Below are 16,327 nucleotides of genomic sequence, written 5' to 3'. Positions count from 1 at the left end.
TGTAAAATGAATGCAACACAGCTGTCGTGAGTCCCCAAAGAATTCTGCACAAACGCTTTGTAACTCCAAAGTGCTGTGCAAATCAGAGCAGCCCTTCTCTCCTTCACATTCGTTGGACTTAGAATTTCAGAAGTTTAGCTGAAAATACAGACGACTCGGAAGCAAGGGACTGAGAGTGGCCCACACAGGTGGAAAGAAATGCAGAAACTGGAGCACCTCATACAAACCGCAAGAGACCACGTTCACGTGCACACGTTATCAGTGACAGAAAACGCCACCGGTAGCAACTGTAAACCACTGAGAGGACCAGCAACGACATGTGTCCAAATCCAGCCGGCAGCACAGCCTCGTCGGCGGCAATGCCTTAAACACAGCTCCCCGCACTCCGCGGCCTAACAAGATCCACTTTTTCCAAAAAGTTTAGCAACTTGCCAAGTACACTGGCGTAGTTCACCTTTTTTAATTGCTAAGCAAACATGCAGGGGAGTTGAGACAATCAAGGGAATGTTCAGCCTTCCTCAAAAATAAGATCCAGGAAATTCACGTTTTGCTTGAACAGTTTCATGTCTAAAACTGATCACAAACCTCTGTTTGATGTTGTTTTCTCGCTGCTGGCCAATGAGCCCGGGAAAGAGAACCAATTCTTTCAAACAGGGAGGGCTCTCTGCACTCTTCAGCTAAACCAGCGAGGCTTTACCACCGTCACGTTTAAAATAATGAGGAGGATGCCTCCATAGAGTTTACCGGGCTGCGCTAATCACGAGGGGCCTCGGGCGCCCAGGGCGGATCCCAGCGCCGGTGGCCGCGGGACCGGACGCCCTCCCCGGGACCCCCCCAGGACCCCCTCCCCGGGACGCGGCCGCGGGACAGGACGCCCCCCAGAACCCCTGCCCGGGACGCAGCTGCGGGACAGGACGCCCCCCAGACCCCTGCCCGGGACGCAGCTGCGGGACAGGACGCCCCCCAGAACCCCTGCCCGGGACGCGGCCGCGGGACACGAAGCTCCCCCCTCCCCAGGAACCCCTCCCCAGAGCGCGGGCCTCGCCGCCGTCTCGCAGCACCCGCCGCGCTCACCGCGGGCCGGGAGCCCCCTCAGGCCGACTGGCCCCCGCCCGCCGCCCGGCCTCCCTCCGGCCCGCGCCGCCCGCCGCGCTCACCGCGTTTTTCTTCTGCACCATCTTGTCCATCTTCTTGGCAATGCGGACCACCTCGTCCTCCATGGCCCTGGCAGGCCTGCCCCGCGCCGGGCCGCGGGGGACGGGAAACGAGCGGAGCTGGCCGGGCGGCAGGTAAGCCCAGGCGTCGGCGAGGGCCCTCACCAGGCGTCACCGAGGCGCTTCTTCACTCACGACGACTGCGACGGCGGGGGCGGCGGCGGCGGCGGCGCTCCTCCCACGCAGGCAGCGCCAATCGAGCTCCCAGCTCGCGGCGGCGACGGCGGCGGCGCTCCTCCCACGCAGGCAGCGCCAATCGAGCTCCCAGCTCGCGGCGGCGACGGCGGCGGCGCTCCTCCCACGCAGGCAGCGCCAATCGAGCTCCCAGCTCGCGGCGGCGACGGCGGCGGCGCTCCTCCCCCGCAGGCAGCGCCAATCGAGCTCCCAGCTCGCGGCCGCGGCGGCGGCGGCGCTCCTCCCCCGCAAGCAGCGCCAATCCAGCTCGCGGCGGCGGCGGCGGCGGCGGCGCTCCTCCCCCGCAGGCAGTGCCAAGCGAGCTCCCAGCTCGCGGCGGCGGCGCTCCTCCCCCGCAGGCAGCGACAATCGAGCTCCCGGCTCGCGGCGGCGACGGCGGCGCTCCTCCCCCGCAGGGAGCGCCAGTCGAGCTCCCAGCTCGCGGCGGCGGCGGCGGCGCTCCTCCCCCGCAGGCAGCGCCAACCGAGCTCCCAGCTCGCGGCGGCGACGGCGGCGGCGCTCCTCCCACGCAGGCAGCGCCAATCGAGCTCCCAGCTCGCGGCGGCGGCGCTCCTCCCCCGCAGGCAGCGCCAATCGAGCTCCCAGCTCGTGGCGGCGGCGGCGGCGGCGGCGGCGGCGGCGCTCCTCCCCCGCAGGGCAGCGCCAATCGAGCTCCCAGTTCGCGGCGGCGGCGGCGGCGCTCCTCCCCCGCAGGCAGCGCCAAACGAGCTCCCAGCTCGCGGCGGCGGCGGCGGCGGCGCTCCTCCCCCGCAGGCAGCGCCAATCCAGCTCGCGGCGGCGGCGGCGGCGGCGGCGGCGCTCCTCCCCCGCAGGCAGTGCCAAGCGAGCTCCCAGCTCGCGGCGGCGGCGCTCCTCCCCCGCAGGCAGCGCCAAGCGAGCTCCCAGCTCGCGGCGGCGACGGCGGCGGCGCTCCTCCCCCACAGGCAGCGCCAATCGAGCTCCCAGCTCGCGGCGGCGGCGGCGGCGGCGCTCCTCCCCCGCAGGGAGCGCCAGTCGAGCTCCCAGCTCGCGGCGGCGGCGGCGGCGGCGGCGGCGGCGGCGGCGGCGGCGCTCCTCCCCCGCAGGCAGCGCCAATGGAGCTCCCAGCTCGCGGCGGCGGCGGCGGCGGCGCTCCTCCCCCGCAGGCAGCGCCAAACGAGCTCCCAGCTCGCGGCGGCGGCCGCGGCGGCGCTCCTCCCCCGCAGGCAGCGCCAATCCAGCTCGCGGCGGCGGCGGCGGCGGCGGCGCTCCTCCCCCGCAGGCAGTGCCAAGCGAGCTCCCAGCTCGCGGCGGCGGCGCTCCTCCCCCGCAGGCAGCGACAATCGAGCTCCCGGCTCGCGGCGGCGACGGCGGCGCTCCTCCCCCGCAGGGAGCGCCAGTCGAGCTCCCAGCTCGCGGCGGCGGCGGCGGCGGCGCTCCTCCCCCGCAGGGAGCGCCAATCGAGCTCCCAGCTCGCGGCGGCGGCGGCGCTCCTCCCCCGCAGGCAGCGCCAATCGCGCTCCCAGCTCTGTTCTTTTGTTTTTTTTTTTTTGAATTCTGAGATTTTTCATTTGAAGTAAATCTTAAAGCTATTAAATTCACAAATATGCTAATTTAAATACCCAATTCTATTATCTAAAACACACATTGCAAACATACAAATATCTATTCTCTCCACATGTCAGAGCCCATTCATTTCATGGTTTGGAAATGGGGAGAATAGATCCCCTTAAACTGCAAGTCAGCAGGTGTTTCTTTACAGTTAACTTTAGCAAAATTCATACAAAATATTAATGAACAATGATCTTCTTTACTTGTTAACTCACAAGGAAACACCTTCAAAACTGCATTTTGTTAAAGTTTCTGTACTAAAATGTAGAAAAACTGAACTACACAAATATTGAAAAGTTTAAAATTCCTTAATTTTTTATTCCTGGTACCACTACCACAATTTACAGGGCAATATACCTGATGTAATGAAAAGAAAAAGACAAAGCTACAACAGATAAAAGACCTCAGGAATGTACATCTAATTGACCCTCCGTTGCATGAATCAATAGCTGCACTTTTTGCAAACTGTGGCTAGGACAGTCCTGAACAAGAAGGGTTTCCTGTTTAAGCTGCAGTAACTTTTCTGACTATGGATCATCGTTCCTTCTGCGGCAGGTTTTTACAGTTCCTCTAATGCATTTGGGACGACTGTCTCAAAGTAACCTGCAGCTTTCCTGACAACTCCTCGCTCTCTCTCCTGCTAAGAACTGTAGCCCTTTTCTTCTGAGTTTTGAGAACCTTCTGCTACCATATCCACCACTTCCACCACCAGATCCATAACCACCACCATAGGGACTTCCCGAGCTTCTTCCACCAAAACTGCCCCCCTTCATGGGTCCATAATTTGATTGCTGTTGTCCACTATAATTTCCAAAATCATTATAGCTCCCACCACCACCACCATAGTTACCTCCAAAATTTCCTCCTTCATTGTAAGCATCATATCCTCCACCACCGCCACCATATCCACCATCTTGGTTTCCATATCCTGGTCCACCACCACCATAGCCTCCTCTACTACTGTAACCAGGACCACCACCATCGTTACCACCGTCGCCTCCAAATCCGTTTTATCCACCATCACCTCCTCCATAACTACCTCTGCTGCCACCACCTCCACCACCATAGCCTCCTCTTCCACCAAAGTTTCCACCACGGCCAAAGTTACCTCCACCACCTCCAAAGTTTCCTCCACGACCCATAAAGTTGCCAGATCCACCTCCACGACCTCTCTGTGATCCAGCAGATTGCATTTCTTGTTTAGAAAGGGCCTTTTTCACTTACAATTATGCCCATTAATAGTGTGGTATTTCTGAACAACAATTTTATCAACTGTATCATGATCATCAAAAGTTACAAAAGCAAATCCTCTCTTTTTTCCACTCTGCCTGTCTTCCATAACTCCTATGGTTTCAATCTTGCCATACTTTTCAAAGTAGTCTCTCGAATTACATTCTTCTGTATCTTCTTTAATACCACCAACAAAAATTTTCTTCACTGTTAGACGGGCACCAGGCTTTACAGAATCCTCTCTAGAAACAGCTCTCTTTGGTTCCACTACACGCCCATCAACCTTGTGTGGTCGAGCACACATTGCTGCATCCACCTCTTCAACCCAAGAGTAAGTCACAAAACCAAAGCCCCTGGAACGGTTTGTCTGGGGGTCTCTCATCACCACACAATCTGTAAGTGTGCCCCATTTCTCAAAATGTTCTCTTAAGCTATCGTCTGTAGTTTCAAAGCTCAGACCACCAATAAACAGTTTTCTCAACTGTTCTGGTTCCTTTGGATCATGGCCCTCCTCCCCCCGGCGGCGGCGGCGGCCGGAGTCGGGCTGGGGGCGACCGGGCGGCGGTTTTACCTCCGTTTTGAGACCGGACTCGCCTCTTCCAACTCGAGTTCAATATGGGACCGAGAGCCCAGCTCTGTTCTATGTTGGGCCATTTTACTTCAGCCCAAAAAAATTTCTTCTAGTATTCCCTAAGGTCTGCTGGGGATCAGTTTTCTTATTTTTCATTTATCTGTATTTGATTTTTTAAAATTGATTCCAATTTTCTGTTGAGATTCTCCATATTTTAATCTATTAATCCCCATCTTTTACTCTCAATATAGTCATTTTAAAGTTCTGTGCTAACTCCAGAATCTGAATTCCCTCTAAATCAATTTTTCTTGGTTTTTTTTTTTTGTTTTTTTTTTTGTCTTAAGTTTTAGTCACTTTTTCCTGCTTCAGGAATTTCATAATTTTTGATTGTGTGCTGGACGTGGTGAATAAAAAATTCATAGAGACTGAAGATGCTATTACTTTGCACCAGAGAAGATTTACCCTTTTCTCTGTTAATCAGAGTGGCTGATCATTTCAGTCATTTCAGGAATTTTACTAGGTCAGAACTGGGTTGGAGCTTTAGTTGTCTCATCCTACCTATGATTTTTCCTAATTTGTGGCCTCCCTGGATTTTTGCTGTGAGCCTGACAGGTCTTTGATTCTTCAATAAATACAGTCAGTTATTGACTTCAGTCTTTCAGATGTTTGAATTCAGCTCTTTAGGCTCTCAGTTCTCACAGCTTCAGAGTATGGCAAATGTAAGGAGAGACCAGCTATGTATTTGTTGCCGTTACACTTTCTCAGTGAAAATTTGTCTCATAAACACTGAAACATTGCAGATGACTTCACTTTTTCTGACTCAGCCCCCTTCTTGGGGATGGCACTTCTGGGTTTTTACTGTGAGTCTGGTAGGTCTCTAATTCCTCACTTTGGAAAGTTCTCTCCCTCAGGCATTAGGTATTTAGCTTCCTGCTTTATATAGGTTCAAAAACTGGCAAATGTCTTGAAGAGGAGACCTAATGATTGTCACAGGCCCCTTTATCTAGCGGGATTTGGTTTGTTAGTGCCATGACTGTGCAGGAAATTTCACTCTGCTTTCTTGGCTCAGTCCCCCATCATCCTATACCACCCTGACACTAAGGAAATGTCCTGTGGGGGAAATCGGCTTGACATTCTGCTAGATTTCACTCCATCATGCCAGCAAATGAGTTCATCAAAAGATATGGTGATTTCTCTTTTCCAGTGGAGTATGTCTCCCTACACCAAACCCCTGCTCCAAATCTCTAAATGTCCCTCTCTAGCATATTAGTTGATATTGTTTCTTGATTGCTTCCTTAGCTCGATGATCTTTTATTCAAGTTTGTTTGCTCGTTGCAGCAGGAGTGATGGCCTGTGCCTACCTAGTGCAGGCATATTATTATGGAGATATGGCTTTGGTCCCAGACACCACAATAAGGAGAATATCATAAGAAAGCAAGTCACACGAGTTGTTTGGTTTCCCAGTGCATGTACAAGTTATGTTTATGCTATACTGTAGTCTATTAAGTGTGCAATAGCATTATGTCTAAAAAAAGTACATATCTTAATTTGAAAGTAGACTTTAAGAATGCTACCCATCATCTGAGCCTTCAGCAAGCTGTAATCTTTTTGCAATAGTAACATCAAAGATCACTGATCACAGATCATGTAACAAGTATAATAGTGAAAAAGTTTGAAATATTGTGAGACTTACCAAAACATGACATAGAGACACGAAGTGAGCAAATGCTGTTGGAAAAATGGCACCACCAGTAGAGCTGCTTGACACAGGGTTGCCACAAACCTTCAATTTGTAAAAAAAAAAAAAAAAAAAAAAAAAAAAAAAAAAGCATTATCTGCAAGGTACAATAAAGTGAAGTGCAATAAAGTGAGGTATGCCTATACATCCTGCCTCAAAGCAGAAATCCTATTTAGATCACCTTTAATTTCTCTCTATGATATATCAATAGTTTTCTATTCTAATAGGGTTCTTACATTTTTTATTACACTTATTATTAGGTATATGATGTTTTGATGATAATGTAGATGGCATATTTTTTAGTTTTTAATTTTATAACTTTTCAGACACAGAAAAATGTTAGTGGAATTTTTTAATGTTTGGTCTCTTATCTGGCAACTCTTCTAAAAACTAACTGATATTCTAATAAGTTATCTGTAGATGGTTTTGGATTTTCTGTATCCTTAATTATATCAACTATGGAAAGTGACAGTATGATTTCTTCCTTTCTTAGCCTTATATTTCTGATTTCTTTTTCCTGCCTTACTGCTAATGCCATTTAATACTTTTACTAATAGGTTGAATAGAAAAGGTAAGAGTTGGCATTCTTATTTTGTTCCTAATCTTACAGTGGACGTTCTCCACATTTCACTATAAATAGGATGGTGGCTCTAAAGTTTTTTGTAGTTTCCCTTTGCTATGAGTTTTTAATCATACATAATTATTGAATTTTATCAAATGCTTTATCTGACTATACTGATATGATCATATACATTTTCTCCTTTATTTTATGGATGTGGTGCATGACATTTATTGATATTTGAATGTTAACTCACCTTGCATTTCTGGAGTAAAACAACTTGGTAGGAATTCACACACACACACACACACACACACACACACACACACACACATTCACTCACTCACACACTCTACATTTGATTGTCTAACATTTTGTGTATGATTTTTGCTTCTGTATACATAAGGGAGATGGGCCTATTTTCTTTTCTCATAATTGTCCTTTTAATTAGTGAATAGTATATAGAGGGTAGAGATTTAAAAGACCTTTTAAAAGGTCTTCTTCTTCTGTGATATAATACAATACAGTATTACTCCATTTTTTAAAAATGACCTTTTTCATTTTCAAATAATTTCAAATCTGCAGAAAAGATACAAACAGAGTTCCCTTTACCTCTCTCCCAGTTTTTCCTATTGCTAACATCTTATACTACCATAGTATATTTTTCAAAATTAAAAAGCCAACATTTATACATTACTATTAACTAAACTTAAGACTTTTTTTGGATTTCACCAGTTTTCCTGTTAATGACCTTTTTCTGTTCTAGGACCCAATCCAGTATATCACATTCCACTTAGTTAGTTGTCATGTCTCCTTAGTCTTCTCTGGTCTATGACAGTTCCTCATTCCTTCCTTGTTTTTCATGATTTTGACAGTCTTGAGGAATATTTGTCTGATATTTTGTAGAATTGTTCTCAGTCTGGGTTTGGCTGATGTTTTTCTCATGATTCGACTGGAGTTATAGGTTTTGACAAAGAATACCGCAGAAGCGAAGTAACCGTCTCATCACATCATAACAGAGAGTATGTAGTGTCTCCGTGACATCACTGGTGATGTGAAACATCATCACTTGCATAACATGGTGTTTGCTTGGTTTCTCCACTGTAAAGTTACTTTTTCTCCCATTTTATACTGTCTCTGGAATTCAATCATTAAGGCCAGCCCAGGACTGGACTTAAGGGGAAGATTAAGCTTCACCTCCACCTCCTTGGGGAGGAGATGGATGCCGGGGGGGGGCGGGGGGGAGGTTACCTACATATGGAATTCTTCTGTTGGCAAGATTTGTCTTCTCCCTCCCTCCTATTATTTATTTATTTATACACTCATTTATTTACTCCATTATGTTTTAATATGGATTCTTTATAATCTATATACATAATTACAACCTTAAAAACCTCTGGTTCCCCCACTGACATATAAACTTTTTGAGGAAAGGCTCTGTTTCTTTTTTATTTTTGTACACTCTATGCGTTTAGCATAGTCCCCTAATTTATAGTGGACTTCCAGTAATTATTTTTTAATGGATATCTTTCCACTTCAACTGAAAAGTACCCTTTCCTTATATAATAGCATTCTAAATCCAAAATAAAAGTAGATTTTAAAATAAGTAAAAGTAAACTCATGCATGATCACCCTGTAATAAGTATGTAAAAAAGCACAGGGTACTGCAGAAATAACTTAACCATTTGAGTTGGATGTGTCTCCAAAAAATATTGAAGCCACATTTGGAAAGAAATTACAGTATTTGATAAGCCAAGGATATGACCTGCTGTGTGCTTTCTCTTTTTTGTTCAGATCACCAAAGGAGATTAAGACCCCGTTTTCTCCCTTCTCTGGAAAATTATCATCTGATGCAGTCACTCAGATAACAACAGAGAGTCCAGGAAAAACCATGTTTTCATCTGAGATTTTTGTTAATGCTGAAGATCGTGGACATGATATTCCAGACCTCAGTACACAGAAGTTGGGCAAAGTTCCTGTCAAGTTTGCTTCATCATCTTCAGTCCAACAGATTACTGTTCTTCATGGCACAGATGGTAAGAGAATTTTAGGTCACATTACCAACTTTTGTGTGTCATTAACTAAGAAATTTCTTGATTGGGTCTTTCTAGTTAGAAAACCTAATTTTAATTTTAAGCATTAGGTTGTACATGATTAAAACATCTTTTATTTACATAGCTATGAAGAGAATATAATTTATTATGTTTTTACTTCAATTTCTAGTGAAGTTAACAACCTATGTGAAACTCATGCTACTTGTGGCTGACGTATTTTCAACTCATAATACTTGTCATAAGAATGCAAGTAGTTCATGAAAACATAAAAACTATAGAGGTTCAATTTTAGGGAGGTAGATAACTATTTGGCATTGTTTCTTTTACTATTGTTTTGCATGATACAGTGAACAGATAGCAAACACAATACCAGTCTATTTCTTGCTCAAGAAACGTTGAGCAGGGACCCAGGTTGACTGTGACTCTGCTTTCTTTAAAACATGGAACCTTGGATTCATCATCATAGTCAACTGGAAGGGACGAAAAGCATGGAGGAGCACATGTTGGGAGGCTTTTATGGGCTAGGCCTAGGTGTGGCCCACATCACTTTCCACTGACTAGGAATAGTTTAGCTGTGCTTTCCAGGATGAAGAAGAAATGAGTTTTGGTGAACAGCTAGCAATTTCTACCATAAGGTCTACATTTAGAGTGTTCCTATGCTATCATGACAGTGATATTTTTATAGTGCTTATACTATATAACATTCAAAATTATAGCAAGTTATTTTCTTTTTCAGACCAGTAACTGGAAAGTTAAGTTCCCATTCTACCTCCAAATGAGGGTGGGAACTTTCAATTACTAATTTTAAAGTATTCAACAGTTTGTACAAATCTATTCAAAATATATTTTAAGTTTTCCTACTTGTGCAAAAAGTTTACCTGTCTGTAGGTATAAATGGAATATGCCTAAATGTATAAAGAAAATTGCTTAGTTCCACATGTAAATTGCACTGAATTTAATTTGAATAAATACATTTATATGTTGAAATGGTTATATTTCTTTTCTTTTTTTTTTTTTTACTTTTATTTATTTTATTTTTGGCTGTGTTGGGTCTTCATCGCTGCGTGCAGCCTTTCTCTAGTTGCGGCGAGCGGGGGCTACTCTTCGTTGCGGTGCACGGGCTTCTCATTGCGGTGGCTTCTCTTGTGGTGGAGCACGGGCTCTAGGCGCGTGGGCTTCGGTGCATGGGCTCAGTAGTTGTGGCTCGCGGGCTCTAGAGCGCAGGCTCAGTAGTTGTGGCACATGGGCTTAGTTGCTCCGCGGCATGGGGGATCTTCCCGGACCAGGGCTGGCACCCGTGTCCCCTGCATTGGCAGGCGGATTCTTAACCACTGCGCTATCAGGGAAACCCGAGATGGTTATATATCTTATACATTTTTATTGTGATATAAAATTATGCCCCCCAAATGTATAGTCTAATCAATATCACACAGAACACCTTTAATGTGTCAGTTACCTATTGCCACCGTGATACTGTATAAGAACCTCGAAAATCTCAGTGCTTCGTAACAACAGACATTTGCTTTCCTCACTCATGGGCTTATGAGTCAGTTGGAGTTTGGCATCAGGATGCAAAAACGGTTTGGGTCTGTTCCACATGCCTTGTACTGAAACCCAGGCTACTCTGGGTATGCTGTTTTCATGTTGGTGGCAGAGCACAGGAGAGGAAATCCAACTGTGAAAGTGTATTTTATACCTCTTCTGACATCAAATGGATCGGTCTACATAGAGCCCACAGTTCACGGTCTTACCTTTACATACAGGTACTTGGTAGAAAAGACTCCTTTAAAAGAGAAATATTATTTGGTTTAATAATAAAAGATTTTTAACTCTGTGGATTCAGAAGTAAAATTTTAAAAATATTTTAAAAGTATACAGAATAGCATGTTGAATTTATGACTATGTGTCCACTGCTCTGAATTAACAAATTAAGAGTAATATGCTATATGTTTATATTTAGTTCCATTTGCAAGTTTTTTGAAGGAATAAAGTTTATGGTTGGACTTTCTTCTTTACCCTTCTGCAGTCCTTTCTTTCTCTCCCAGGAACAACCATTATTTGCTGAATAGTCGCTTCTTCCCCCAGAGATAGGCAGTCCAAAGTAACTTTAAGACTTCTGCATCCAAACAGAAAGTTGTTGAGAATTTCAAAAAGCCACTTATCTTGCCTCTGAATTCTCCATCTCCACATGGTAGCCATTCTTGCCCTGGGTCCATTGTAATTCTGCCCAATTGTTGTTGTCCATTTTCTGCAAACTTTGAACTAAATGGTAAATTTAACCATCACCACCAAGCTTTATATACACTGGTGGAGGAAGAAAACTACTAAGTCAATATTCTAACAATAATGACTACAGCAACGTCCAAAGAGAAGTAGAGGCTACAGCCTATTTTTCCTGTTATTTAAATTCTTCCAGCCTCTATACATTTCTTCATTCTCCTTGAATTCAGCCAGGTTCTCATTGGCTGGGGCTTTGCCTGATAGGTTGGTACAAGTATTCCTAAGTAGTCTAAGGCTTTGCTAGCCCTGCATAGGTTTAAGGTCATTTTTTGTTAATTTCTATGACCAGGCTTGGTAAAGTGGTCCCCTAGGTGTAAGCCATACTCCTACTGACTTTCTTCTTTTAAGGTAACCTTATTTCTCCCTGATAGTTAAGGTCAATTGTAGTTTTAGTCAACACTATGGCATCCTATTCCCTGTATTGTTTCAGTGACATAAAGAATGTAAAATGACTAGATGGCTCCTGTCTCCCGGTAGAAGTGCCCCTCCCTTATTTCTAAGATCTTCCATCAAACAAAGCAGAGTCACAGAGATAGAAAGCAAAAGATTTTAAAGGCTTCTGCCTTTGTTCCTAAATATATGCATTCTGTCTGTAGGATAGGCAAGTGCCATATGTGGTTCTGAGCACATGCCGTATTTGGCAAGCTAGCATTCCAGCCTCAGAAAGTGATGCCTCCCAGCTTGTGCCATGACAGTTATCAGTAAATTGTTCACTCGCTTTTTTGTTTTTGAGTTTACCATAGCTGTGGGTGATCAGGCTTGTGAGGAGAACAGTGACTCCCTTTAGGCATCAGCCTGTTGTCTCATTTCCTTCACTATGAAGTCAGTTCCTTGGTTGGAAGCAGGGTACTAGTAATATGGATTCCATGTCAAATCATCAGAATGATGGAGTGGTCAAGGATGGTAACACAATTCTAAGTAATATAAAAGTTGTTATTGCGTCCAGAATGAAGGAGATCTCATTCTACTCTGGGACTATCAGACTCTGTCTAGAGTATTTTGATTTTTATAAACTAGACATGGGCAACTAGGAGTCCATCTAGAGGTGATTACAGGATGCAAGAGAAGACCATGGTCCATAAGGATAAACTGAAGAAGCTGTTGTGTTTAATCAGGAGAAGTGGTAGCTATCTACAAAATTCTATTTGAATGAGCAGTACAACCCCATGAATACTGAGGAGTAACCTAAACAAGAATTTTATAGGACTCATGTGATGGCAATACTAATCCTTTGTGTAGGCATAGAAAAGGAGAGTAGACTAAAAGGAGGGATGGGATATTTCTGAATGGGAAAATTGAATATTTAAAGATGTCATTTATTCCCAAATGAATTTAAACTCTAATGTAATTCTACTCAAAATTCTAATGGAATTGTTCTTTTGAACTTGTTTAATTGATCTTAAGTTTTTTCCGGAAGACTAATAAAGAAAATACTGGAAAAGAAGAGTAATGGGGAGGATAAATTTTAGCAGCAGCCGGTGGAGTGTTTTAATGGGATGCCTGGAAGTTGCAGACATTATTCTCACCCTTGACCTATGGGCCCAGACTTAGTCATATGTCCATACATGTCTGCAAGGGAGATTGGGAAATACAGTGTACAGATGAGCAGTATGTACCCAGCTAAATATCAAAATGCTGTTACAGAGAGAGAGAGAGTTTCTACCACATCATGAAAGAAAAACAAGTGTATAGAAAAAGATTTCAGGGACTTCCCTGGTGGCGCAGTGGTTAAGAATCCACCTGCCAGTGCAGGGGACACGGGTTCGAGCCCTGGTCCGGGAAGATCCCACATGCCGCAGAGCAACTAAGCCCGTGTGCCACAACTACTGAGCCTGTGCTCTAGAGCCTGCGAGCCACAACTACTGAGCCCATGCTCCACAACTACTGAAGCCTGCGTGCCTAGAGCCTGTGCTCCACAACAAGAGAAGCCACTGCAGTGAGAAGAGTGAGAAGCTCGCGCACCACAACGAACAGTAGCCCCCCCACACCGCAACTAGAGAAAGCCCGCGTGCAGCAATGAAGACCCAATGAAGCAAAAAAATAAGAAGAAGAAGAAAAAGATTTCATCTTCTATAATAATCAAATTACTACCATGTCACAGACATTTTAGAAAGAATTTTAGCAGTTAGTATTTAAAAAAAAGAAACTTTATAAATGACATAATTTTTCACTCTGAAATCAGAAAACTTATGTGAAATGGGGCAGCAGGGGAGAATGGGTATGCTATAAACAGGAAGTCTTTATTACAGAATTCTTTATTATTGAAAATTTAATCCAGCCTAAATTTTTAACATTATGAGAAGGGTTAAATACACTTAATGTGTAGTAGAATGATAAAAAATGTGACGATAGGAAATAAAATGAATATTTTATTATCAATGTAAAGTAGAAAAACTGAATTCCACATTATACATACTATACACAACTATGTAAACAAATAAGAAATACAGAGGAAAGACCTGTAGAAATACATTAAAATATTAATAATAGTTATCTTTGAGTGGTAAGACTTTGTCTTTTTTATTTCTGTGTATTTTTTTAATATTGAGAAGTTATACTTTTTTAATGGGAAACTTATTTTGAAAATCTGCCACATAGAAGAGAATTAGATTTACTTTCTATGACTCTGGAGGGAGAACCTTCAAAGATCAGTAGTAGGGGTTAACAACGACCAGGTTTGGGTTCAATATAAGATAAAGTGTTTCTTAGTTAGAGCCATCTAAATATGGAATAGATTGCTAGGAAGTCGTCTTCTCAATGAATCCTACCCTTACCACTCTATTTAAACTGCATCCTGCTGCAATTTCCCAAATACTTCTAATCTTCCTCAGCATTTTCTAATTTTTGGGGGGGGAGTGGCTGTTTTGGGTCTTTGTTGCTGCACACGGGCTTTCCCTAGCTGTGGTGAGTAGGGGCTACTCTTCGTTGTGGTGCATGGGTTTCTTATTGTGGTGGCTTCTCCTGTTGCAGAGCGTGGGCTCTAGGCGCACAGGCTTCAGTAGTTGCAGCACGAGGGCTCAGTACTCGCAGCACAAGGGCCCTAGAGCACGTGGGCTTCAGTAGTTGCGGCACATGGGCTCAGTAGTTGTGGCGCTCGGGCTCTAGGGCGGGCGGGCTTTGGTAGTTGTGGCACGCAGGCTCAGTAGTTGTGGTGCACAGGCTTAGTTGCTCCACAGCATGTGAGATCTTCCCAGACCAGGTATCGAACCCCTGTCCCCTGCATTGGCAGGCAGATTCTTAACCCACTGCACCACCAGGGAAGTCCCAGTATTTTCTAATTTTTTATGTCACTAATAATTTATAAAAATACTAGATGATTTACTTATTTAGTATGCTAATTGTTTACTGTCTATCTCCCTCTTCTAGAATGCTAGTTTACTGATACATTCCAAGAATCTTGACCACTGCTTGGCACATTAAAGGTGCTTAATATTTGTTCAGTTAATTAATAAATGTTTTCTTATTAATTATTCTGATCTTTATGTCCTTAGGCCAGCCTTTACTGTTGCCATATAAGCCTTCTGGTAGTACAAAGATGTACTATGTTCCCCAATTAAGACAAATTCCTTCATCTCTGGATTCCAAGTCAGACACCACCATTGAGAGCTCACACTCAGGTATTATGCAGAAATTATTCAAAATTTTATTTTTTGAAATTTTATTTGTGGATTGGCTGTTTAATTCTGGATGACATATGAAAGCTCAGTGCTCTTTAATCTTTAAGTGAAACATGGAGATTTTCATGACACAGGCTCTGGTTCAGATAGGTGAGTTATTTGGTCAGATGTATTGTGTACACTCAAACATTTGATAAATATTTGAAGAAAATTGTATGAACAGTTACTTGTTTGGGTTAGTGGACTCCATCTAGGACAAAGGTTTCCAAGTTTTCTCTGTTCACAGTCACCTTAGTGTTTGGGTGATTTCTTTTCTCATCATCGTGGGGATATAAATCATCAGCAGCATATAAATACATGAAGTATTTTTTCAGACACTAAGCTATTATGTTATTAGGGTATAAAAATACTTAGCGTTTTGATCTAACAGCTTAATAAGCAAAAATATTTTTCGTTTTGTGTTTGAAAGAAAACATTTTACTTTGTTCAGAAATATGCATAATTACTTGCTAACGAGATATGTGTGGCTATTAGGGCACAGTTTCTCAAACCTTGAGATGAGATTGGACACAACCACCCTCATTTATTGCTTTTGTTACAGAAACCGTCAAAAATCCAACTCTGCAGAGATACAGACAGCAGCATTGAAAGGAATGTAGCAGTATCTAATGTTGAAACTTTAAACTATCTTTAGCGATTAGTTTTTGTCCTGTACACCAGATATTACATATCACTCTTTCTCTAGAATTTTAAAATATCCCACAACATCCCTGTGAGATCACCACAATAGAACTGCAGATTTAGAAAATGAATAGCATCCTGTGGAGGAACTGAATAAATATTTTCTGTGGAAAATTATAAGGATACAGAGTTGGTATGGTGCGGGGTTTTGATTGTTGGGATAACATATTGATTGGTCCACAGGAGTTGACTTGGTTCAGTTTAGATATAAATTGTTCATGATTTGTCAATAGACATCTTTATAGGTGTAGAAATTAAAAAGAAAGTAGTTGTCCCTGGTCTTACGCAGATTTTCTGTTAATTTTAAGAGGACCCAACTAGTATCTAATGGTAACTGAGTTAAAGCCCCGATATAATTGCTCCTGATTTCCCACTGTGATGCCACTGAAAAAAAGAACCACAAAATGCTCATATGTTAGGATTGATTATGAAGCCTATAACCAGGAACTGGAAGAAATTTTCACTACCTGCATGGCTATGATTTTAAAAACTCACTTAGTGGCTACGAGACATAAAACAAGCTTACTTAATTGATTGTAGGTAGGAAAATCTTTTATCT

The 16,327-nt window shown here is 43.9% G+C and overlaps 1 protein-coding gene across 1 annotated transcript in view; it reads right to left on the bottom strand.

Annotated features, from left to right (window-relative positions):
* Positions 1 to 4,818, bottom strand: part of LOC309621931 (uncharacterized protein) — a gene marked incomplete at both ends in the record, with an annotated part of 55,100 nt that extends 50,282 nt beyond the window's left edge. The window contains 3 exon segments of the mRNA XM_082409207.1: positions 3,657 to 3,988; positions 3,992 to 4,198; positions 4,204 to 4,818. Coding sequence (XP_082265333.1) covers positions 3,657 to 3,988; positions 3,992 to 4,198; positions 4,204 to 4,818 — 1,154 coding nt within the window.
* Between the last annotated feature and the right edge of the window lie 11,509 nt (positions 4,819 to 16,327).

This window comes from Balaenoptera borealis, assembly GCF_965194805.1.
Source record: "Balaenoptera borealis genome assembly, contig: HAP1_SCAFFOLD_1224, whole genome shotgun sequence".
Taxonomy (NCBI): domain Eukaryota; kingdom Metazoa; phylum Chordata; class Mammalia; order Artiodactyla; family Balaenopteridae; genus Balaenoptera; species Balaenoptera borealis.
This window is presented reverse-complemented; position numbering and strand designations above follow the sequence as displayed.